At 39.9% G+C, this 25,919-nt stretch overlaps 1 protein-coding gene across 1 annotated transcript; it reads right to left on the bottom strand.

The window, feature by feature from the left end:
- Window positions 1-3,806: 3,806 nt before the first annotated feature.
- fbxo18 (F-box DNA helicase 1) lies at window positions 3,807-25,294 on the bottom strand. Its single transcript, XM_050036556.1, has 22 exons — window positions 25,182-25,294; window positions 24,879-24,953; window positions 24,070-24,237; window positions 23,375-23,961; window positions 23,069-23,205; window positions 21,183-21,330; window positions 20,896-21,077; window positions 20,068-20,142; window positions 19,844-19,935; window positions 18,639-18,807; window positions 17,617-17,836; window positions 17,430-17,517; window positions 17,245-17,340; window positions 16,984-17,120; window positions 15,037-15,133; window positions 14,714-14,880; window positions 14,139-14,211; window positions 11,418-11,615; window positions 11,123-11,248; window positions 10,729-10,835; window positions 6,290-6,424; window positions 3,807-5,951 (listed from the first exon to the last, which is right to left on the bottom strand). Exons 2-22 carry the CDS (start codon window positions 24,895-24,897, stop codon window positions 5,793-5,795), a joined length of 3,180 nt encoding a protein of 1,059 aa, XP_049892513.1. The 5' UTR covers window positions 24,898-24,953; window positions 25,182-25,294; the 3' UTR covers window positions 3,807-5,792.
- Window positions 25,295-25,919: the final 625 nt, after the last annotated feature.

A 25,919-nucleotide genomic window follows, 5' to 3' on the forward strand; every position in this document is an offset into this window, starting at 1 on the left:
AGTGGTTGGGTGGTCCAAATGCAAATGTTTTAAATATTGAAATTTAAAACTATGGATGTACTTTGTATGTTATTTTAAATTGCTTTGATTTACTGATTATTCCATAAACACGTATTTGTTTGCTTTGTTGTTTCTCATTCGCTTGTTGCCCTTGTAATGTGAAATATGTTAATGAATTAAAAAGTTAAAAAGAGGAAAACAGCAGTGCCCAGCCGGTTCAGGGACAAGTTTTTCAAGATTCATATTTCCTGTATGAAGTAATGAGGTTTGGGCGGCCTGCCACAGACAGCAGGGGTGGGGATGGTGGGGGCGGGGGGCAGGAATGAGTTGATTCCCGGAAATGAGTCGGCATTTTATCTCTTCCCTCAACTTGAAGTCAATGGGGTTTTAGTTAGATGCCTGAAATGAGGTCTGTGCCATACACAGGCTCAAGAGACTTTCATGCTTTGTTCTACAACATAAAATACATCAGTAAAAACCCCACTCATGAATTTTGAAGCATTTATGTGGCTTAAAAAAGGTGGTTGCAAACAAGTGGCTACATGAGACAACAAAACGGCATCATGCTGAGCACAGCTTTACAGCCTTCATGTGGTAGTGATGTCAAGTCATACGACCATGGTGTAGTTAGTTTATAGCCTAACATTAGCTTTTTACTTCTATAGATTGCATTTAGGGTATCATAAACATTTGTTTACAACAGCAATAGCCCAAAACCCAATGGAAAAATCTCATAGGCTTCTTTGTAAGATTATTTTTTGGGCTTTTTGCCTTCATTGGATAGGACAGTTCAAGCTTAAAGGGGGAAGAGAGAGGATGACATACAGCAAAGGGCCTCAGGCTGGAAACGACCCTGCAGGTGCTAAGGCATGGGCATTGTTTTAGCACATGGGACGCCTGCTTCACCCACTAAGCCACCAGAACATAACTGAAACTTCTCCAGTGTGCCAAGAACTATAGTGGTCAATGCACACATCATGCAGCCCTATCACGAGCCAGTTTGATTTATCCATTCTTGACTACCGTAGAACAATAAAGATGACTCAATGGAAGAGGACCATGGATGGCCTGTCCCATTCATTCCCATAAAAGTTGCTCAGTGGCACAAGAAGCCAATGATCGACTTCTACTAGCCAAGCCAACTACTTCCAGTTTAGCACTTTGCTAACTTAAATGGGGATAAAATGATTCAATCATGCAGCTCCTCTGGACTTTCCAAATGCTATCGGACTGATTGTTTTACATTAAAACGGTCATTTTGTGAGGGTTGTGACACTAAAAAAAAAACATCCACTGATGTACAGACATCTCACAATGTAAGTCTATGGGAAAAATTTTATTTGGATTAATTCCACCATTTGGCCACTATGAAAGTTGGTCTCAAAGCCTGGCACAATACCTGAAGAGGACCCACTCCGTATGTATAAACGGGTCATTCTAAGGTAACTAAAACACAACTCTTGTTTTCAGGTGATTATAAACCAATGACCATTTCTATACCATTTCTGCCGATAGATGCCCCTAAACTAGGGATGTCAGTTTCGGGGGAATTTTGCTTTCGATAGCTGAACACACATTAACCATTAGCAAACTGGTAAATTTTTAATAAAGGAAAAAATAAATAAATAAAATGACATGAACTACACCAGGCCTTTCCTTTTAGTGTGAGGATTTATTACTCAGTGATTTTTAGCACCCAATTTCAAAGCCCTTACCACTTAGAGATGGTGAAATTTTAATGTTTTGTGTCATAAATGTCTCCTTTTTTTTTAAACCTATCAACAGTTAACCTTTGACATCCCTACTCTAAATCCTAGACACTGGACCTTCATAAAGTGTTTACACAGGAAATGAAAAGACTGATATTTTCTATGAGGTGGCAACAGATTCAAGTCCACCATTTGTCGGCAGTAGCCTACAGCTAAAAATAAATGCAGCAAAGAACAACCAAAATGAATCTTTAAAAAAAGTAATAATAATATTGTTGCAACCACTTCTTTTATTAATTTTTCGCCTCCTGATTTGGAAAGGTCAGCAGGCTATAGCTAAGTAGCTACCCATAGAGTTAAAGCCTAGCATGACTAGCTGTAAACTAAGCTAGGCTAATCAGCAAACAAAGCTAACTGTGGCTCTGTCGTGTTTCTTCATTTAGTAGCTGAGCGTTAGGCTCCATAATATGGTCTCTTTTTTTTTTTTTTTAACAAAGCTTGTGTGACATTGTTTAACCAGAAATGTAACTGTTTGTCAAGCTAGCTGTTGTTGTTGTTGTTGTTGTTGTTGTTGTTTAGCTACGGCACCTGTTAGCCTTTTGTGTGTCCATACCTGTCTCCTTGAAGGGACAGTCCACTCACATCATAAAAGACATATTTCATCACGTAAGAACCGGGAATAGCCATACATATAGTTTATTGTATCTCCTGAGATTTGGAGATATCCAGCTCTGACACTTTTACTGCCACTACAGTGCAGTGGGGATTAATGGAATTTTGTTTTTGCTGCGAGGCCATTTTGAAAACTCAACAGCAAGGTGTCTTTCTGTGAAACATAATGACATGCTGGTGTAAAAACACTGCAATAAACGATGAATAAATGATAGAAAATAAACTGTCCCCAGGATGTTAAAAAAAACATACCCCTGCAACTTCTCAGGAAAATTATCAAGAAGATGACATCTAGTAGCTGTTCAACTTATGGCGGTCTCAGTCTCCAAACCAGGCTGTTAGTGGTTTGTTCTACACCGTTCAAGTAATGGCTTTTACTTGCATGACAAATTTCACTGTAGGCGGAAGTTAACACCCGCACAAACCTCATCAGCCACCCCACTTCCCCAATTAAAATCTAAATGACTCACTCAGTTTGTTTTGGATACTGTCTTCCACTGAAACTGCCTCTTTATGAACTCATAGTGTAAGTGTGTATTCCAGTAGCAATATTTGGCTAGTAACAACTATCTGGGTGTAGTATAGATATCCTGTATGATGCCTGGAAAGCTTTAATATGACGTGGTAAAATATTACTCAGTGTATGTATATATATATATATATATATATATATATATATATATCTTACTATATATCAAATTTATGGACAACTGAATGTTTAATAGTATAAAATGAAAAAAATCATCTTTTTCCATTGGTGCTGTTCTGTGCTCTCCATTTTCATGCTTATAAAAGTTTTATGATGATGAGTGTGCAAAGACCATCATCCACACAATTTCTGCTGAAACCTCACTTGTGACAGACTGTGCGTCAGCAGTTTATTTAGGCAGCGTTTCCTCATCCTCGGTTAAAATCCACTGATAGAACTTTGTTTCTAAGCTCTCGTCATTTTTCTTGTTGCTCTCCACTGTCAGTTTGTGTGATAAATCTTAAAGGGGAGACACCCCAGGTGAATGGGGTAGAACTTGTAACTATGAAACTTCCCCAGTGTACTACAGGTTTATTGAAATTTTGTTTAAATATGCAAACGATGCATTATTTAATTAAATATGCACCCGCTGGCATAAATTGCTAGAACAGAAATCTGGTATTTACAAAGCTTCCGCGTGACGAGAGAAAATTCTTAGAATTGTGACGTTTTCTTATAATTTCCCCTTAAAATTAAGACTAGATCCCGTTAAAGATAAAAGTTATTCACAGAGCATCTTAGACCTCAAAAGAGCTCCTAAGGTGAAAAACTGTTAGGAGCAGGGAGGACTTTAAAGAGGCTTAAGAGTTTCTTAATCAGAGGAGAAAATGATGGAAAGAGGTCGGAGAAATATTCGTGAGTGAGTGAGTAAATGAAATGCTGCAGATTAGATCAGATCAAGGGGGAATACTATGTGTGGATCATCTCATTAGGGATACGCACACATTTCCCACCTACAGTTTATTGCCAGAAATGAAATGATCACAACACTGAGATATTTGGAAAAACTGGAAACATGCAACACTACAGCAGCAATTACCTGGATCTGTCTCAACCTTCCATCAGCAGAGTGATCACATTAACAATGAGATCACTTTCAGGGTCAGCAGTTAATTTCATTTCCACTGGGTGTCCACACCTTGCAAGCTCACAAAAGGGCATGTCTGTGACAACCAATCACAACAGTAAAACAATGCATCACACCTAGCAACAGGGTCAACCACACCTACTCACTAAGTTAAAAGTATCTGTTCCTTCCTTCTGTCCCCTAGTTGCTCTGTCGACGTATTAGAGTGAAAGCAATTCTAAAGAGGACATTTTTCTCTTTTTATCACTCAAAATACTGCCAACAGTTATTAAAAGAATCCATTTTCACTTTCTCTTGGGAACAAAATGTTATTTTAAGCAGGCTATGAATGGTATGTGAACAAACCCCTTGGTAAAAACCTAGAAGGGACATTACAGTGCTTGAGAAAAAGGCCTTTAAAAGATATGTTTTGTAAAATGTCATACAATTTTAGACCAAAAAATAAGACACTACTGGTGGATTAAGTAAAAACATAACTAATGGACATCACAATGAAACTTTTTTTGTATTAAAAGTTTTTTTTTTTTAATTTTGTGTTTAAATGTGCAAATGAAGCATTATCTGATTCAGTATGGGCTTTTTCATTTCCAGAACGGATATCTGAAATAACCACCTACATGTAAATGTGTAATTTGGCCGTTTTCTTCCCACTTCTCTGAAAGAGGATGTGGAAGCAAAAAAGCCCAGAATCTCAAAAGTGACCAGTGCATGACATCACCTGGTGTCTCCAATTAAAAAAAAAAGACATTCGTTCTGTGAATGTCGGACTTGACATAATCAGTGACTATATATAGCTGCTGATAGATTCAGCTTTCAAGTCTAAACTAGAGTATGTAGACACATTGTGCAAGAGTAACATCATTTTTTTCCCTCTCCAGTGTTGGGCATTTCCTCTGGAAGTTTTTTGAATTCTCTAGTTCCAGATGTGAACTTGAGTAATACAATAACACTTGCAAGTCATCATTTCCTGTTAGATTATCCTGTCACTCTTTTGTAGAATGAAACTCCAAGCTGGTCATGTTCAGTAGTGCACATTGACTCCTCGTCATAATAAAATCATAACAATGTGACAGAGAATTTGTATAAGAGACGATATTTTTTAGGGTCAAACACTTTGCTCAGGATAAACAAATCTCCCTGTTAACTTTGGGTCACTTGTAAAAGAGGACTTTGTATTCTAATACTTACTCAATATTTAATAATTCATTCTCTCTTCCATCTTGTGTGCTGAAAAGCTTTTGTGGTGTTGTGCCATTAGTTGAAATGCTGTTTGACTGAGTTCTAAAGGAAATGAGAGTGATTGGTAACAGCTGTTTGGCAGGAAGAACTTAAAAAGGAATTCAGTAAATCCCAGTGCAGCCGTTGGAGTGTTCCTCTGCCTTACACACAATGCCAACTTGTACTATCTTTCAAATATCAATAGATTATTTACTAATGCAATTACAATGAAATTAAAGTTAGGTTTTATCTTGTCAGCTACTTTTGAAGTCATAATTAACACATTTTAAACTTCAACCGACTTCAAGATCTGATTAAAAAATAAAGACACTGACAAAAAATTTACAAGTCTGCCAGCAGTTTTCTTTTTATACGTTTGTACTCAAACACAATCACACCGTGCTCTCCAGTAAAACCTCCTACTGATGGCCACTGGGAGCTGTTAATCGCCTTTCTTAAGGACAGCTGGACTGGATATCACAACAAATTCCCTTCATTACAGCACAGAAAAATGTGTCTGTTACAAAGAAAGTTGAAAGCATTTTCAAAAATAAAAACAGTCTGTTGTAGTGTTGCTTTAAAAAAGCCCCAGGAGCATCATGTGATGGACCTGCTGCAGTCTTCGAGGCACTGGAGCCATCGAGAGTACCTCATCAGTCATGAGGAAAGCAGTTGGACCGATGCGGGTCCATACGCATCGTTCGCACAACGGGCCACCCACAGATACACCGTCAGACTGGACAAAGACAAAGAGGGAGAGTTAAAAATCATAGCAAGTCATGTCTCTGGGGCGTTACAGCCCTTCTGCTTTAATGTTTCTGACTGTCAAAATGCTACCTGGCTAATTCAATTCAATTCAATTTTATTTATAAAGCCCAATATCACAAATCACAATTTGCCTCACAGGGCTTTACAGCATACGACATCCCTCTGTCCTTTGGACCCTCATAGCGGATAAGGAAAAACTCCCCATAACTAATGAAGGCTAACAGTAAATGTCCATCACAGAAATTGTGCTGTACTTCATATAATATTTGGAGGCATCAGGATATCAGAATATTGATGTGTTCTTACACATTTCATCGTTTGTTTGCACATGATGAAGGCTGAGCCGGGTGTAGTGCAGTTGGGACAGTCTTTGACACAGCACGGGAGCGCGATTCTGTCCTTCAACAAGGTGCTGGGCATCTCCGACTTCAGAAAGTATTCCTGGAGACGACAGGAAGTTATCACATTTGAATACAATTTAAAGAGGTAAGGTTTCTCACAACTTTTCCAAAGTTAAAACATGACCAATCCTTCAAGATCTCCTCCACTAAAAAACTGTTTATGTTTTTGTCCCCTAAAATGTCAGACCTTTGCTTTGTCTCAAATCGAGTACTTCTGTACTTACACTTAAACTTTTGAGTGCATAAGTGCGTTCACACTGACAAGTATGGAAAAATGCAGTGCACTATGATTACCCGGTCAAGAAGTTGAGCGTGGAACTATGGACACTTCTCGCCCTCAATGGTCGCCATCTTGGCTACGTAGCGGAAGGGGACGGACCACTTTTCAAACTGGAAACAGCAGCCGAGGAAGGTGCGACCGTGAACGTTGCTGCATTGTACAAATACATGTGTTTTTTCACTAAGCACCACTATACTGTTGTCGGGTATAAGCCAGCAGTATATTTATTGGGTTAATTTAGCAGTCTGTAATGATTTGGTGCCGTGAACGATAACGCGAATGCTAATGCTAGTTTGCTAACTAGCTAATTTGCGGTCATCATTTCCGGTGAGTGCACAATGGTTTGAGACAACACTACCCTGTCAAAATTCACGCACTACGCCAATGAGTACATAGTGCACATAGTATACTACATGGAAGTGTACTAACGGGAGTATGTGATTTGAGACACAGCACAACACTAACCTCACTTTGGTCTGTGCAAAGTTTGCCAACAGAGACGTGTTTCTATGGCGCTCCTAAAGTCTCGTGATTATCTTGCGCACACCAGTTAATGATCTTGTGGGAAAAAGTTATTAACTTGTGTTAATAATCCCACTTCCATAGTGAGATTAGGTATGTCACTACTACAGAAGCTAATCACTGTCAAATCTGAAACTGCCGGCAAAGGAACTGAAATCCTCCAACCATGTTAAACAAAATATAAATCACAGCAGAGTATTTACAACACAGAGTCACTGGTAGCTACAAATATTTCTATTGTGTTATCATCTCTGTTTAGACTCAAGCCTGAAGGATCCAATTCTATGTATTCTATATTCCAAATAATTTTTGGTCTTTGGGAAGAATAGGGTTCAGTCTGAGGCCGAGCAGCTGTGTTTGTGGCATGATGGCTTCACAAATGAGGCGGCTCTGGCTCAGGAGGCAGAAGAGGTCGTCCACTAATTGGTCCCTGGCTGCTCCATTCTGCATGTTCTGAGCCTCTGTAAAGAGAGTGGAGCCAGCTGGTCCCACTGTGCTTTCAGACCACCCTCACTGAGACGGATGCACTCCAGAGTAGGGGTGTAACTTGAGAGATTTTTGTTTTGGTATGTATTATGAAATATACAGCTTTAATTGTGTGAAAAATAATGCCCCAGCGCTAAACAAGGCAGCCCACGTGATGCAATGGTCAACATGCTGTCTGCCCCTCCCACCCCAGACCAAAACATTCTGCTCCAGTGAGACACTCAAATAATTTTAAGGAGTTTTTTTTGTTTTATATGCAGCTAATAAGACACTCGGGTATACCTTCGTCATGGTTCAAAGTTAAAAAGATCATACTTTATGATGTGAGTTTTTATAAATTAAACAGGAGTGAGAAAGAAGTTAAGGGAGGGAAACAGTCTCTTTTCCAAATGACAAGTGAAGTGCTCCTTCATGTTTTGAATGCAACATTTCCTTCCCACTAAACTATGTGGTTCCAGCATGTTTAATTTATCCACATGTTCAGGCGCCAACAACAGCAATACATTCATGTCAATTGTATGAAAAGAATTCCAACAAGAAAAGAGAAGTCCAACTGTGAAGTGTACACAAATTCAGCTTTAGTTTAGTCCTTCCTTTCTTTGTTTTTCTTTCTTCTTTTTATAGTGTGGCTTGATACACTGCATCTGCTCACTGTTTGTTACAAGCTGAGATCAGCTGGCAACAAGTCCACACTTTATAAAAGCACTTAGTCTAATCTGGCCTCCATGAAACCTGTTGGTGGAGAAACATTAAAGCAAGTTGCTTTTGACTTACTGCTTCTGCTGTGGCTTGGATCACTGAGAACTAGGGTTGCACAATTCCAGGGAAGTTTCAAAGTTGGAAACTTTCCGTGGGAATTAACGGGAATATAGCGAAAATTTACAAAATTGAAGGTTGATTGCCTTAACAGGGAACTTAAATATAGTTGGGGGAAATATATTGTAGCATAATCTTGGCTAAAACAACCAGATTTAATGCACGGCAGCACTTGAATATCTATGCTATTCCTCAATCACATAGACACAGCACATTGCTTACTGCAGGGCTATTTAGGCCACACCCCCTACATGCACTGTGCATTCCTCCATCACATGCACTGATGATTTCTACAACCCTGGAGTATTGAGGCCACACTTTAGGCACAGAACTATTGAAGCCACACATTTGAGCTTGCAGACTACATAAAGTCAAGTAAGTTTTGATAATATTATGGGGTAAATATATCTGATCTATGGTATTAATGTTTAACTTGCAAATATTAAATGAAAATGTATTCATACAGTGGCTAGCTAGCTGGTAAGTTAGGTGCCAAACATAAGCTAGCTACCACCATGTCATTGACCATTTAAGAGGCTAGCTCAATAGGGTGCTAGCTACATCAAATGTGATGCTGTTTCTTCTGCCTCCTGCAAGACGGTTTTCTGTAACCATACAAGAATTTATACATCAATTGTAAAATATTTTGAAGAGTATTCCAGTTGTTTAGCTAACTATATATCTGTACATGCCATTGAATTAGTGTTTTTAAAAGCTTTTTTGTTATCTTATTTTCCAGAAAAATGCCACGTTTGCCGTCCGATGTGTGGAGGCAGTTTCCAAAATTCCCCAGCTTAACTTCCCATGGAAAATTTCTGGAAATTTACCGTACATTTTCTGCCCCTTTGCAACCCTACTTAGAACAAAACCTTTAAAGTACTTCCCTAAACAAGAGCACTCCATTAAGCTCTTCTGTCCTGGTTTATTAACAGTGACATCGATAGGTTTTCATTCTTGTGACTCCTTGGAAGCTACAGTTGGTCAGTTGAGTGGGTCACAGGGAATAAGAGTGGGTCCTAGGGATGTGCGATTATGGCCAAAATGGCAATCAATTTTTTTTTTCCCGATCAATATAAAGATCACGATTGTTTGTTACCATTATTCATTAATCTTAGGCATAAAATATTTCACATGTAAATAAACAGAACACTTCCTCCACTTCTATATTGTGCTACAATCCTGCTAATTAACAAATCTGCATCGAAATAAGACTTCTCCACCTGAGTTCAGTGGATCTCCGTGAAGCGCATATCAGTAAAGTTGTAGCTAAAATATAACCCAACTAAAAATAATTATGCACCCAAAAGGAAACATCGGCCAAATGTGATTGCTCGGATTATTTCAGTCTGTCTTTGGGAGCTGGATGGATACACTGATGTGGTGCACAGTGTCAGTGTTATGGACGTCTGGGTTGACACTGGACAAGAATGGAGATCAACTGAGGTAACACAAGGTAGGGTTAGTGACGTTAATCCAAATAACGGATCCCAAAAAGTGGAGGCTGGCTGTTAGTTTAGGAAGCACTTAATTTAATATGCAGCAGTTTGCTATGAGTGGAGCACACATTTTAAATATCGCAGTAGATCACGTTCATTTAATTGTGGAAAGCTAAAATCTTGATCAAGATTAATATATTACACCTGAGGTAATATCCTACATATCCATGAAATCAGGTACCTAGTATTAACTTAAAAATATCATCTAGAACAGAAGGTGCTATAAAAACATACTGCTCCATAATTCCTGACAATGGCTGAAATATTTGAGTTCAGATCATATTATTATATATATATATATATATATATATATATCACAAATGACACTAATGGCCTTTAACACCCTTGTAAAAGTGTGAGATATGGGACTTTCAGAACCACAACATCATCCTGCTTCTCTTTATCACTGCCATAACATCCTGATAGCTATATGAGAAGATGGCCAAAAAAACTGTCAGAGTAATGGAGGTAGTAAGAGGTCATCTTTATAAAACTTGATGTATCAAGAGGAAGGACTGGGTGATAAGATGAGAGGAAATGGAAATAAAAGCATAAAAAAATAATGTGATATGATGCTGAAATTTTGCCTTAGCTGTAAATATGTGCAGAAGTTTGTGCATCATTGCATTACAAGAATAAAAGACTTAACAGTGGCTGTTTGAATTTGAACATGTAGTGGTCAAGTGCAAACATAAATGAACCTGCAGAGGCATTCAGGACAAGAAGTGTGTGATTCTGTCTTACCCCAGCCACTGTGAGAATGCGGCGGACGGTCTTAGTGATGATCAGTGACGTTCTGGCACGAGTCACCGCCACATACAGCAGGTTCCACTCATCATCAGAGACATCACCTGAGCAGGGAAGAGACATATTTAAAGTGTGCAAATATTATCCACTTTTTTTTAATTGCCTTCAAATCTGCAATAAGCGAATATCGGTTGGTATACCGGCCTGGCGATTTATCAGTCTGGCTAAGCCCTCCAACAGTAGAAGTAACTATTGTACAGGAGAGCAAGCCCAAAATACAAGTGTTAATAAGATGCTGGAAACAGATACAGTTCCTCCTGTATAGGGTTGCTGAGAGAGTAGCTTTTTGGCAGACAAAAAAAAAAAGAAGTCTTTGACCAAAGAAGCATACCAAATCTGAATTCTGGATTGAAGTGCAGATTGTGCTTTGAGGCTGGAACCTTGGCAAAGTCATCGGTGATCATCACAGCGTCAAACTCCAGACCTTTGGCCTTGTGGACTGTTCCCACTATGAAGTCTGGAACAAAACAGGAAACATCAGTAACAACCTATGACTGAGTCGAGTGCATTATACAGTTTTTAACTACTATATAAGAGCAGAAACAGAGAGCAAAAGCATTATTCTTAAAAAAAGTACAGATAATTTTTTGTCACTTGCTCTGCTGTTTGTGAGTTCATTCTATTACCCGCTCTGTGGAGGTCCTGCTCAAACGAACTTTCCAGGCGCTTCACCAGTTCAGGGATGCGCTTTCCGTATTTTTCAACGATGCTGAGTTTGCCTTCCAGCTCTGCGTCCTCGGTCTGTGTGACGTACTTTTTAAAGGCCCAGTAGGGACCCTCTTTTTTTTTTCTGGCGAAGCAGCGAATCAATGGATCTTTGATGACTGAAGGCAGAGCAAATTCAACATTAATGTCAAAGGATTAGATTTTTTTTTTTTTTTTTAAAGGATGAGTTTCACCCTTACTCCTTGTTTTCAAGTGCCACGTTGCCCCACAGAGTTACAAGGGGTAGTAGTTGAAATTGTCACCTACGAAATGGGTCAACCCTTCAAGACCCTGATTTTCATCAGTATCGTCACTGATGGCGTTTACATAACCAGACGCCATTATAGCAATAATGGTATCATCACAATGACATTTGCCGTTTAGCTGATGGAGACAGAAAAGCATGGACACTACTGATTCATTCATAACTTACGTTTCACGCTATCAATACATCAAACAAGTAGGGCTGACCTTCGAATCCACTTATGGACATTCGAAGCTTAAAAATTATGGCGAAAACGTAGTTTCTTTCAGCACTAGAATTAACATAAAAATATTCACAAACAAAAAAACACTAATGGTCAGTGATAAGTAGTGTTTAACTTTTGATTGAACATGAAATTAAAACCCTCGGCGCATACTGCAGCACAATCAAACAGATGCGCAACTCAGAGCATCAGAAGTGTCTCTGATACCAGACTCAGAGCGGACCGGTGGAACTGGAAAATGAATATTAGGCCTACTAGTTACTACTTACGTTTTTCAAGTGATTTCCCAAATTTGTTGTTGAGTTGTGATATGCCAATTGCTTTTGGCAAATCTGGCACTCTGCTTTCTGGGGGTTGTCGGGGCATATTTTAAAGTGCAACCACACATCTGATGACCTCTTGGACATGTCTGCAGCTTTGCGTGTGCTCGTTGTCAGTATCGGGCTGGTGGGGGTTAGTGTTGCGTTTAAGGCCTTCCCCAAAAAAATGGGAAAAAAGCGCAGAAGCTTCGATTTTTTTTTTTTCATAATCGAATCCCGTGCCATCGAACAAAGCTTCGAAGCTTCGAATTTTTTGGGTCAGCCCTACAAACAAGTCATCAAATAATAAGAACACTGCATCATTACAAGGCCACTAATGCTGGTCTGTAAGATAACGTTAGCAACCAGTGCTCCTACCCTGCCAGTCTGTACTGATATTAGAGGAGCAGTAACAAGTGAAGCAACTTTACTGCTGGACTTAAATTAAATTTCGGATGTCATGTGTCATCTTACTATATAATGACGAAAACTCTGTCTGTGGGTGTGTCTGTCTGTTCCACGTTTTTCTCCTCACTGACTCAATCCATGTGAAATTTGGCACAGTGGTAGAGGGTCATGGGAGGATGTGAATTAAGCAATATTACATCAATTGTCCAAAGGGGGGTGCTATAGCAACCGATTGAAATTGCAAACTTTGAATGGGCATATCTCATGCCCCGTATGTCGTAGAGACATGAAACTTTGCACAGAGGTGCCTCTCCTCATGAGGAACAAATGTGCTTTTTTTCCGCCATTTTGAATTTTTTGAAAAACACTTCAAATCGATCTCTTCCTAGGATGTTTGACCGATCTGCATGAAACTGGGTGAACATAATCTAGGGACCAATATCTAAAGTTCCCTCTTGGCAAAAGTTGGAAAACTTACTAAAACTGAGCTTCTATAAGGCAATGAATATTGCGGAGGGCGTGGCTCATCACATAAAGGTGTATAACATCTCAAGGGTTTCACCGATCACCACGTAACCATACAAGGCATATGACCACACATAATCTGAGGGGACTCCTCCATTATTGACCAGATCAAACAAAATGGGGGCGCTAGAGAGCTCATTTCTTATCTAGGCCTAACCGCATATCGATTTTTCCTAAACTTGGTAGATATGTAGAACAGGACGCCTCAAGGTGACTGGAGAAATTTAACTCTAATTGGCAACTGGGTGGCTCTATAACAACAGAAAAATGCTTTAAAATGGCTAAAATGCAACCGATCGCTGTGGCTCCCCCTGTGGCCCAATGTTTTTTTTTTCTTCTTCTAATTTTTGGTATGACTAAGTCATGGTATGGTATGCTGTACATAATCACGGAAACTGTCAGTGTGTCATTCTGTCAGTCAGTCATTCTGTCTGTCCCACGTTTCTCTACTCACTGACATGGTCAATCTATGTGAAACTGCACATAGGCATTGAGGATTGGCATAGGTAGAAGGTGACAAAGCTACCAATGGGTATAGACTAGTATGTCTAAATGTAGGACTGCAAATAAATCAGCAGTAACAATAACATTAGCTTGCTAGTTACCCATTGAGACATCAGCATAGTAGCAGTTTTGTTTGTTATACCCGTTATAGAAAAGGACCACAATGCATTGAGATGACATTACACTATGAGATGATTTCACATAACACTCCATTTGGATTGTAACTCTGAAAAACGTCCACTCAGAGACCATGCAGCGCCAACATTTCACCCTACCCTTCTATCTCAACAAGAATCCAGACACCCTACCCGTAGAGACATGAATGCACAAAACGGAGGGGTAAGTGCTAAGTGGTATGGGGTGAGTGAAGGGGTGAATCAAGATTGAGCCAAAGGGTAAATATATGTATGAATCTCACATCTTGGATTTCCTCCTCCTTCCAGCAGGTGCCAGATGTCCAGGATCCTAGACAGACCGTAACCATAAACACCCTGAAGGAAAAGGTAGAGTTGTAAAATTCAGACTTCTCATGTGTACCTCGTCATCTTTCTTCCTGACTGAAAACGATTCCACTGATGTGATTATTGTTGTATTTCAAGTTGTGGGGTGATAACAACAATAACTCTGTGGTGAGTTATTTGGTTGGTTATTTGAATTGCTATTGTTATACACTACTCTTTACTAGGAAAAAAATAATATAATTATTGCCTGCCAGTTACACTGCCTGTAACCTTGTGTGACTTCATGATAGAAAATACAGTTGTGGTGAAAATGCAGTAATGTAATTTTGTGAACTTACTGGACTGTTCTAGCTGCTCTGTCATTATGTGCACTTCATTGATGATTATTTATCAATAATCTCATTGTGTTAATGTTTTGTAAAGGCACCAACTGTAAACCCAAAAATACCGTTGCAATATCTCTAATGGTACTTTGTCAAAAAATATCTTGATATTTGATTTTCTCCATATCGCCCAGTGCCAATACACTCACTCCTATGAAGTGGATCCGACAGTTCACGTTGCAATCTGTGAGCCGGACGGCTTCGCTGAACACGCCAAGATTGCATCTTGACAAGATGGCCGTCTTCCCTCGGCCAAGACTGACACCCGCCATCATAGCTACTCTAATCCTCTCTGCCGTCTCATCACACACACCACCTGTGGATGGACATGTAGCACACAAAGATATACTAACCAAACAGTGAAATCCAATATGTTCATCTTACAACTTCCATGGCATCAAAAGCATTTACATTTTTGACGAACCTTGTATTTGTAAAGTCGACAAAATGATTAAAAGTTTGCAGTGTTTACCTTTTTGTTTTCCTCCCACCAGAATCTTCTCCACTCCTTTGCACACTTTAAGGATGGTGGCACCCACGTAGGCGATCTCAGCACCGAACCGAAAGCTCTGAACAAAGACATCAGCAGCATTGAGGTTACTTTTCTCTGATTAACACACGGATTTAAATGCACACAATATGGATAGAGAAGTGCTGTACAGATGTAATATGCTGGAGTGTCATTAACATGTTGCCACTTCTTGTTTCACATTGTCTTTTGCCAGTTTGTCATGAATATGTTTTGAGCTTTGGCACCACAGTTATAACCATTTTTTGGGTCACGTAATTTTATTTATTTTAAAAGCGAAGAAAAAGCCTAAATTTGGTGATTATGTGGCAAGACATTAAGTTATCTGAGGCACTTTTTAAAACTGGTTTTAACTTGACTTTTGGACTTTTATCCTCAATCGACATTGTTGATGCTACTATTACTGGATTAAGGAGCAAGCTAAGCGGATTCCTGGTGTGTGCATGTTCTCGTTTGGCCAACTTATGACACATTTTTTATCTTAATCTATGGAGGGAAACAAATGAGTTAGCATGTCCCTTTACTGATTTTTTGTGTGCTCTATACAGACAGTATTGTGGAGGTTTTATTTTTTATTTTTTTGATAGCCCTAATTTAGACTGGCCAATATGACTTAGAACTAATATCGCAATATGTTTAGGCTACATCTCGGCTTGGATTACAGTGGTATGACATTTTCATGGTACGATAACCGTCTCAGAAAATATTGTACTATCATGATATACAGTATTAAACAAACTATTATGATTATCAGTTACAATGATCCTTAAAGGAATAAAAACAGAAAGGTATTTTTTGGTTGAACAAACACCTTATAACTATAACTGAATCTTGAAACCATTTTTTTCTCGCTAAATTGAAGATCAGATTCTCCTGCCCGTTTAATTTTTTTTCAATACCATATTTAGGCAACTGTACACTGTATGATAACTGTCATTGTCATACCACTGTATACTTTGAAACGGGTATGCCGCTGCAATACATATACATGATATACATCTTGATATTTTGAAATACTGTACTACTGAAGTACAAAACCATTAAATGATCTTACAGTGAAGTTCAATGAAGTAGCTACTGCCGTATAATAAAGTTTAATAAAGTAGTTAAATAAAATATTGTTAAAATACAGTTAAATAAAATACTGTTATAATGCAGTTAAATAAAGTATTCTTATAACTTAATAAATAAAAGCGGGACTACTGGTGCTTTTATTTTGAAGCACCTGGCTTGTCTCTAGCCCGAAGCGTTGGGATTTTTGCCGTGAACTTGACGCTTTCAGTCAACATATAGATGTTAGCGGTTAGCAAATAGCAAATTGCAGAAACTTAAACCATTACCACTGTGCCTTTAAACTTCAGGATTTATTCACTGAGCTGGAAACACACTAACAGCTCTCCAGTTCATATATTAACAGTAGTCGCACTAGTGCTCCATGGTTGCAAAATGTGACTAAATAGTCACAATCTGGAGCCCTGCAGATATAAAAACACGATCCTCGCCTCAAACACTATCTCAGGAGAAAGTGATCTGGATGAGCGGAGGAGTGTGTGCGATGTATAATGGTTGTAAGTCTTTCTTTTTGTGCGTCTGTCTGTGAGAGTGAAGGAACCGAAATGCCGAAGCGAGTCTTATGCTGATGGCTTTAAAAAAAAAAAAAAAAAAGTGAAATGTGGCTTGCCCCTGTGGAGCTGTGATATAATATGCAACACTTGGAGTGCAATATGACAAAGAGTGAGGCATGCCCAGAGCCAAAATCTCCAAAAACTGCCAAACTGTAACTTTGGATTTGAATAAAGTCGTGGTATAAATCTGATTTCTTTAGGTAAGAAATTTATCATCTGCCTCTGTGGGAATGTTACCTCTATATGTGTGTGTAATTGTGCATACCTGTGTCAGGTAGTAGATGTGTGTGTGACCAACAAGGTTCAGGGCATTGACAGCTCCTCTGAAGGTGTAGATCTGCTGATGAGGATCTCCAACCAGGATTTTCCCACAGTCCTGGGACAGTAGTATATCCATGATGGCTGAGAGGGAGGGAGGAAGGGAGGGAAGAAGGAAGACGCCATCACCATCATAAAATCAAGGAAAAATTATCACCGTTATGCTTTCCACTATCCTGCAGGGCTGTGACAGTTATCACATCATTACCTGGAGTGCAGTCCTGGGCCTCGTCGATCAAAAGGACGTCGTATTGGTGAGACAAGCAAGGCTTCGGCTCTTGGAGCTGCCATAACTTCAGGTAACCTGGAAATGAGGAGTTCAGTTTACCACCTGTGCAGCATTCCCTCCAACATTAGAACTGAATTACTTAAATTCATTTGCAGTTGGCGTACCGTCATGGACCATGTTGAAGCCTTCTTCTTTTGTCACATTCAGATCCTTCATTTTGTTCCAGATCATTTGTGCGTCGAGGACAAACACCTAGAATCGCACAATAACAGGCACAAGTTTGAATGAGACTTTGCAGTGCTCATGCTTATTTTTTATTCACAAATCAGGTACGCCGTTTTCATACTGTACCGCTCTTTCACTGTCGTCTATAATCTCCCTGAGGCCGTCCTTGCTCTTGCGGGACCAGGGGACATGAGTGATGTTGATAGTCGTGTCTGTTGAAGCCATGAAGGTGTTGAGAGTTGTGGTCACTATTTTGGCCTTTGCAAAGCCACCGTGACCTTCAGGCAGGACAGAGCTGATGGCAAATGGTTTCAGGTTGGAGATTAGCTTCTTATGTTGATGGTATCTGCGGCAAGAAGGACCACATAAGCATGACAGGTGATGTGGTTTGAGAATAAAAACAACTTATGCACACTGCAGTTCAAAGGTTTTGAATCTCCTACCATTGAGTTACATTATGATTCATTCATTCATTTGGTGTCTGAATTATACTGATTTTATCTGTTAAAACAGCCATTATTCAAGGAAAGAAGAAAAACATCAATAAAATGAGCAGCAGTGTACCTCATTAAAAAAGGGTCAAGGTTATTTTACTGCTGCACTTGTGAGTCACCATGGACACATCCACAGATGTATCAGATAACACTTAAGTTCAGTTGTTAAGCAGAAGTGCAGTTTGTTATTTTGGTGGTCACACACGCGTCAGCATGGAAAGTTTTGTGGGCTGCAGATATCAGTTATTCAGATTAGGTTGACATGAAGTCTTTTACTTTAAATGCTTGTCATTGACGTAATTCCTCAAATGATGGCATTTAGAAACATTATTGATTAACATGTACGTTTGAGAGTCACCCTCCTCCGTCTCTGGGATACTTCAAGTTAGAAAGTCCAGACGTGTCTCTTGGTTATTTCAGAATTTGTCTCAACAACTGGCACAAAATGTTTATCCAATTTCTTTTGATTTGTCAGACATGCCCCTAAAAACGAAGTGAGCAGTCAAGCTTGTGTGTACATGAACAGAAAGCCAAGTGTCAAAATACAGAAAGTCTATGTCACCCTCTTTATGCCCACAATATGTATTTATAAGCACAAAACTCAACATCTATGACAGCCACTAGGAGCATCTGACAGGAAACTTAGGTTCTCACCTAATACCAACTTCTCTGAAAGCCATCGAGTGGATAGTCTTGCAGGACACGTTGCGGGGGAAGCGCCGCTGCGCCTCAAGGGCCACTGACTTGTTGAAGGCCACATACAGGAAACGGAGGTGCGGCCACTGCTCGGCGTACTTCACCAGCGTGGTCGTCTTCCCTGTACCTGTGGCAAACAGCGTGACCATTAAGCGAAGACACTATGGCCTCTGATCTGCGTGGCTGGTCCACATCATACTTTACACAGCAACACTGTTAAAAACTGATCTCTAACATTTCTCTCTGTTAGCGTCAGAGTACAACATTTATAAACACACACTATTCCAACGTTCAACTGAATTTAAGGAGTTTGAAAGACAGAATGTAACCAAATTTCTGATATGAGGAAATCAAATGACACATTTCACATTGTATTACAAAACCTATTCTTCAATAACTTCAGTAACTACAATTACTTAACACTCTGGGTCTCTGAACAAGTCTTGAAAATAATTATCTAGTGAAAGGGTTCCCCCTGGTGATGTTTCACACACTTTACATTTAGACTAGTGCTCCTGTTACACACAGACATTGCATGTGGATGAGGGCTATGGAGTCATAACAGTGTCATAAATAAGATCAATACTACATTCACAATGCACACGGGCAAGTTAAGGTCACAACTACTTCCTGTTGTCCGAGCTAAATAAACTCCCACCAAAGCGAAACTCATGTGAGCAGTCACTACTCAGCTTTGCCCTTTGCCCCAACAGCTTGGCCCTTTAAGGAAAAGCAAGGATAGGGAAAAGAATAAGGCGAATAAAGGGATTAAAAAGGATGGTTTAAAAAAACACCAGAAAAAGTCAATTTAATGTATTGTTAAATATATACAAAAATAAATTAACAATTAAATATGAAAATTAATCAAAATGCTTTTAATAATTATTTGGCATTATTATGGCACTCCTATGACTAAATACAGGCCTGTAGTGGAAGGCTGAAAGTGTAATTCAATTATTTCTATGTTCAAATGTAAATGCTGTGGGTCTGAGTCAGGGTAAATATTAAGAGTGTGTGTGTAAGTTTTACACTGATATTCATCCTTGACTTTAACTCAGTGTTATTTTTTTATTTCATTATTTTATTTTAGTGTGTTCTCGACGGAGTAAAATTATTTTACAGACCGTGGACGGCTATGGTGCCACGAGCAGCTGTCACTGTACCTGCAAAAGCCACGATCTTGACCACATGGTCTTCCTGGATGTTGTGGCTGAGGATATGCTGCTGTTCACGTGTGAGCTGAATCTGAGGCCGCCTAGCAGAAACACACGGACACAAAAGTACGACTGGTAAAAAGCTAAAACTCCTCAGATATCCATGACTTCACTTCAGTTTCTGTTAATGAAGGGTCACATGATCAGGGAAACGCGTGCATTCAGGTCCTCACCCACTCTGACTGGAGTCGACAGGAATGGCGCCACTCTCCATGAGGTTAAGTACGTAGTAGATGTTGTAATGCAACCTGGAGAGACACAAAAAATGAATTGTAGAGAGGTTGACAAGAAAAATGTGGGAACTGAAAGAGATAGATTATATTGATAGATTTTTTATAAGTGAGGTTGTATGAGGTACTTCTCCATAGTCCATGTGTTACCTACAGGAGAAGCGGGCAGGAGTACCACCACTTAATCTAAGCAACATATTGCAGTGGAAGGAGCAGCAGCAAACCTTATTTTAGCCACCTAAAATATCAGTTGAAGTGTACGTTATATTTAGAATATTTTCACCGCTTTAGGTTGCCAAAAACATTGACATTTGAAAGTGTAAGTTTAGATTTAAAGTTGCACGATAACACAAACAAACATCTGACTGAGGCTGCAGTCCTGTGTTCTGTGAGGCAAAATTATTTTTGTCAAAAGGAGTCTTGTGGCTTTGAAGTGAGCACAGATGGAAACAATGGCTTCAGTTTCCCTGTGGGAAAAGCTGTCTGATGGTAAAGTGATAAAAAAAAAACATTCAAACTATAGTGTACACTTAAATGAAACTCATTCTTTTGGGTGGGTCTTTTTCTTAGTGTCTAAACTATGTTTTGCTGCTGCCTCTGTCCACAGCAGTACATTGCTTTGCTTCTGTGGCTGTACTCTTGACTGCTTCTCCAAACTGTGGGTGAGCCGACCCCACTCTGCTGTAGGTCATACACTGTCTGTTGATGCGCGCCTCAAACAACCCCACTTCAAAACATTCCAACTATCAGTTTAAAACTTGCAGCCCTTACCTGTTACTAATCTTAATGTTGCTCCTCTTTAAAGCGAGCAACATCATGGCCATGTGGCTGAGGTACTCTGTGATGCCGGTGTGCGACATGCAGCCGGTGAGGAGAGACACCAAGGACTGCACGTCACCAACATTCTCACTTAGGATCAGTATGACAGCCATGGCTGCGTACGGGTTGGGACCCTGGAAGTTGGACACAAATGACATCAAGACCTTCAATTCTGATCTAAGTTCCATAGTGGTCGTGTACATACAGCATTGGTGTATTTGTGTGTGTGTGAGTCATACCTCATTGCCAAGGTTATGGTACTTCTGAATGTCAGGAATACGTAATCTGATTGAGGCCTCAGCCTGAGGAAAAAGGCGATGTTTCTTAACACACTCCAAAACGTCCTCTGGCCTCACCCGCTCTCCGACCTTATGCTGAGCCATTAAACTGAACAAAACACACACAGAGGAGATAATTAACACAGTGCACATTTTAAAATCTATGCTTACCAGCATTCACATACTTTCATTCATGGTCATTTTATGTATTTCTGTTGTCATTTCAATGAAACTGATCTGCAGTGACACAGCGACACCAAGATCAGAAAATAACTTCAAATATCAAAGAATATAATAACGACAGTTGTCAGGACTTCACACTGGATCCAAATACTAAGCAGCTTTCTGCTGCTATAATTGCTTGGCTTAGTCTGAGCTTTTGCTTTGGAGGTTTAATGTCTGTTTGGTATTTATCTTAAAGTGACAAGTTCCATATTTGTCTCCTCTGTCAACGTTCTACCACTTTGTCTTCTTTAAATTACAACTAGGGATGCTCAATATATCAGTGGCAGATACACTGACTGATGCATTGGCCAATAATTAAGAAAACTAAATAACTGTTCTTATTATTGGAATTTCTGATGAATTCCATCCAATACTTGAGAGCCTGATGTAGACTAGGGTCTTAAAACTTGGTTCTGAATGGATATTTTTGTCTCTCTGTCTCCAGCTTCACGCACACACAGTAGAACAGAGGTCATGGCGGAGAGAACAAACTTGGAATTATATTTTACTCATATACATTTTAATGATTGTTATCCATAAGTGCCATAAATCTGTCAGTAAGGGAGATAGTATGAGGGCTGCTGAGTAAACCATCCCACAGCTGCAACATGAGCACTTTCTCAAACAAGCAGAACATAAACTTGCAGTGTGACGTCTTCAACCGCTCGCTCTGAAGTCAACTCCCCGTCCCTTCTTTATCTACAGTCGACATGTTTTACACGGACATACAGAGCTCTTTTTATTATGAATGAGCTTAAAATGTAGACTGATTACATGGAGGGTTGAGCCAAATTAGCCATGCGTTAAAATTAGTTAAACAAAGTTGTTTGGAAAAACGTTATTTGAACTCTGTTTTTAGCCTCATTGTAGCCTGAGGCTAAAAACAGAGTTCAAATGACATTTTTCCAAACAACTTTTATGTCGGGGCTTCAGGACACTTGGATCAATATGGACGAGCAGTATGGAGATATTTTGTGGTTTCAATTATGTGTTTTTGGACGTTTGAATCTGGGGCGCCTTAAGCCTCCATTAGGTGGAGTTTTTTTGCTACCCCCTCTCCCCTGGGATCTCCGCAAGTTATGTGAGGACTCTAAAACTTCACCTGAGCCTCCCTCGGCATATGGGTGAGTAGATAATGGCTGAATTTTCATTTTTGGGTGCACTATCCCTTTAAAGGCCCTGAAATGCCATACCGATGCATCTCTAATACAAAACATTACAGAGACTCACTTTTTATGTATGTACTGTTACAGAAATATTCCCTCATTAAAGGTATACATTGCAGAAAACGTAAGACTCATATGAAAGTAATCTTTCTAAATCACCACTTAGGACTCACTAGAACTGTTTGGCAGTGTATGCATCTACAGAAACTCTGCCCTCTGCCTGTATTTTCTCATTTCTTGTCATTTTGCTGTGTTCAGGACACTCCTGGGCACAGCACACAAAGTTGGGACTTAAAAGGGAGTAACCAGGTGCCAGACCACAAGCAGCACACATCCAAGAGGAAGCTCAAGATGGCATCTGGGTTTGGGTTTGACTTTCACTTTCACGGGTGACAACAAACAGTTACTGACAATACCTGCATAGTATACAGTACCTATAAGAAAATGCAGACTTACGCAACAAGGTATCGTATGCTGTGCTGTGATGATGCTGGATCCGTTATGCTGCTGTTCTCCAGGATGGAGAGGATCTCCAGCATTGTTACCTTCTCCCTCATCATGTAGCGGAAGTACTGTTTTTTGTAGGGGACAAACTGCAAAATGGAACACACAACATCCACAACAACTATGTTAATTTGGTGAACTGAAGTTTGAGTAGGACTATACGGTTAATCTCTCAAACATATTGTTACCTGACTTCAACATTAGCCCCCTCACCCAGCTGCTGATACATACTTAATGTAAATCTGTGGTTTGTTTAACCTTGGTGTCCTTGACGATGTTCCTCCAGTGATGGCAGACACGGCTGACACTGCGGTAGAGGTCCTGGGCAGGGACAAGGCACAGTATTTGTCTCAGCACCTCCTCTGGAAGGTCATCCATGCAGCCCTGCGGCACCAGCAGGGCCTTGCTGCTGCCCAGGAGTCCATAGTGGGAATCAGGGAGGGCCTCCACCTCCTCTTCCTCATTGAGAATGTCACATTGGTCAAATTCGTCATCATCCCCAAACATCTCTGCTGTCAGTCCTTCCAAATGATCCACTTCCTCCTTCTTTGTTTCAGGCTTCGACAGCATCTCAGCAGCTAAAAGGCTCATATTGTCAACCTCGTCCTCCTCTGCTTCGGGTTCTGCCGCCAATGCGGCAGCTAGCAGGCTGACATCGTCATCCTCCTCGTCTGATTTCACATCCTTTGGCCCTTCACTAGGAAAAAGTTCTCCATTGAGTCTATTTGTGCAAGTTGAAGAGCAGGGCTGGGAGGATTTGTGCGGACTGGAGCTGATGACTCCTGTCACAGAGAAGAAGTTGTTGATGCCTCTCTGTTGGCCGGCAGGACTTCCTGGGACAGATGCTGATGGTTTACAGAGGGAGAGTGGATGAACAAAGATTCCATTTCTGACATGAATTTTAGGACATGCTACAAAATATGGATGTATAGCACAGGTTTAGAGCAGATTACCACACTTCCGTCGCTTGGTGGGTGTCCTGGGGTAAAGCCCCCGGTTGGGGTCGCGATTGCCCTGCACATGGTTGACAATGAGGGGCTGGGTGAGGGCATTAGTGCCCTCTGCATGTTGTCCCAGATCATCACACTCCTCTGCAGTCAAATGCCTCCTTTTGGCCTTTCCTGGAAAACAACAATCATCAAACCACAGTTTTAGGATTGTCTTTATGCAGTGCCAGACAATTTTTACTTTTCCTTTCTGTAATGGTCTGTACACTTTTAGTCTTAAATATGCTTGAGTTTGGGGCGTCGGTGGATTAGTGGGTAGAGCAGGCGCCCCATGTACAAGACTGTTGCCGCAGCGGCCCAGGTTCGAATCCAGCCTGTGGCCATTTGCTGCATGTCCCCCCCCCCCCACCTTCACACTTATCTGTCCTGTCCATTAAAGGCAAAATGCCCAAAAAAGTATCTTTAAAATGTGCTTGAGTTAGACAAACATGCAAGTTTTGTACTGTGCATTATCATTTTGACTTGCAACAGCCAGTCATATCCTTAATTGGTTCTCCCTTCTTTACTTAACTGATTTATTTTTCCTTAAGCACCACACCAAACTTGTCCTTTTATGTCAATGACAGTTTTCAAAGTTACCATTAATAAGTCCAGTTTAGTGTTACCGTCCGTTAACCTTATTGAGTTCAGATGCCAATGTTCTATTCAAACTTCACTAAATACTATTTTATGCAGAGTATACATGTATGAAGTTATTTTAACGGTCTCCCGCTGCTGACACACGCAGCACGTTTAGTTCCTCAACTTTAACTCACCTTTAACAGCCATCTCCATCGTTGTGTCCAGCTCATTCGTATCTCAGTCACAAATCTAACGTTAGGTCATTGGCGCTACAGAGAGAGAATATGTCTGAGTCTGCTGTGGGCAAAGTCAAACTTAAGCAGAAATACCATCGTCGTAGTTTGCACAAAAATTCAGACATGAACCGTCGTCGCTAACCTTTAGTGCTAATAACGGCTAGCTTATTTGTACTTATGCTAACATTAACTACGTCTCACTTGAGTTTGTAAGCACGAACTTTTTCGAAACTTAAATGTAGCAGCTCTATATTAACTTACTGACGCTGCCATTTTTGTCGTAGTTTTCGCTTGAATAAAGGCATCAGAGTTAGCTTGTAATAATTTGAGGAAAGGTTTTCAACTGTTTGTGTTGGTCAAGAAGCCACATGATTGGCCGGCGCTTCTTCTTCGTGTAATATTATTGGTGGTTGACATACCAGCTTAAAGGGGCATTATCGCCACCTACTGGACTGAAGTAAGAAGTGAGCAGTTTTTAACGAAGTTTGCAAATCAAGTATTAAATGTTTAATTTCTATACGAATCTGCGATGAAGCTTAGGTGTGTAAAATGTGTTAATATTTTAATGACGATAACAAAGTGAAAGGTGCAGTAATGAAAACATACAACCAGGGTTTATTATTTTGGGTGAGTCCTCCATTGAAGAAAGTCCATCGCATATCACATCATATTTTCCTGAGACTCATGGGAAATAAAATTTGAACTTTTTAAAAATACTTTTAGTAATTGGGGTATGAGAAACATATCACAAAGATATTTTTCCTTAAAACAGTTGTTTATTAATGATTTATAACAATTCTTCTTAGTGGATACTGGGTCAGTCTTTCACATTAAACATACATTTAATCACAGCAACTTACAGTACACTTACATTTTATTATTTAATTACATTAACTTTTATGAAATGTGATATAAAAAGTATTGTGCATGCTTTGAAGTGGTTTCACATTGTGTGTGCGCTTTTGTGTGTCCATGTGCAAGAAAAATAGTATTTTCTAA

Source organism: Epinephelus moara, chromosome 23 (assembly GCF_006386435.1).
Source record: "Epinephelus moara isolate mb chromosome 23, YSFRI_EMoa_1.0, whole genome shotgun sequence".
NCBI classification, from domain to species: Eukaryota; Metazoa; Chordata; class Actinopteri; order Perciformes; family Serranidae; genus Epinephelus; species Epinephelus moara.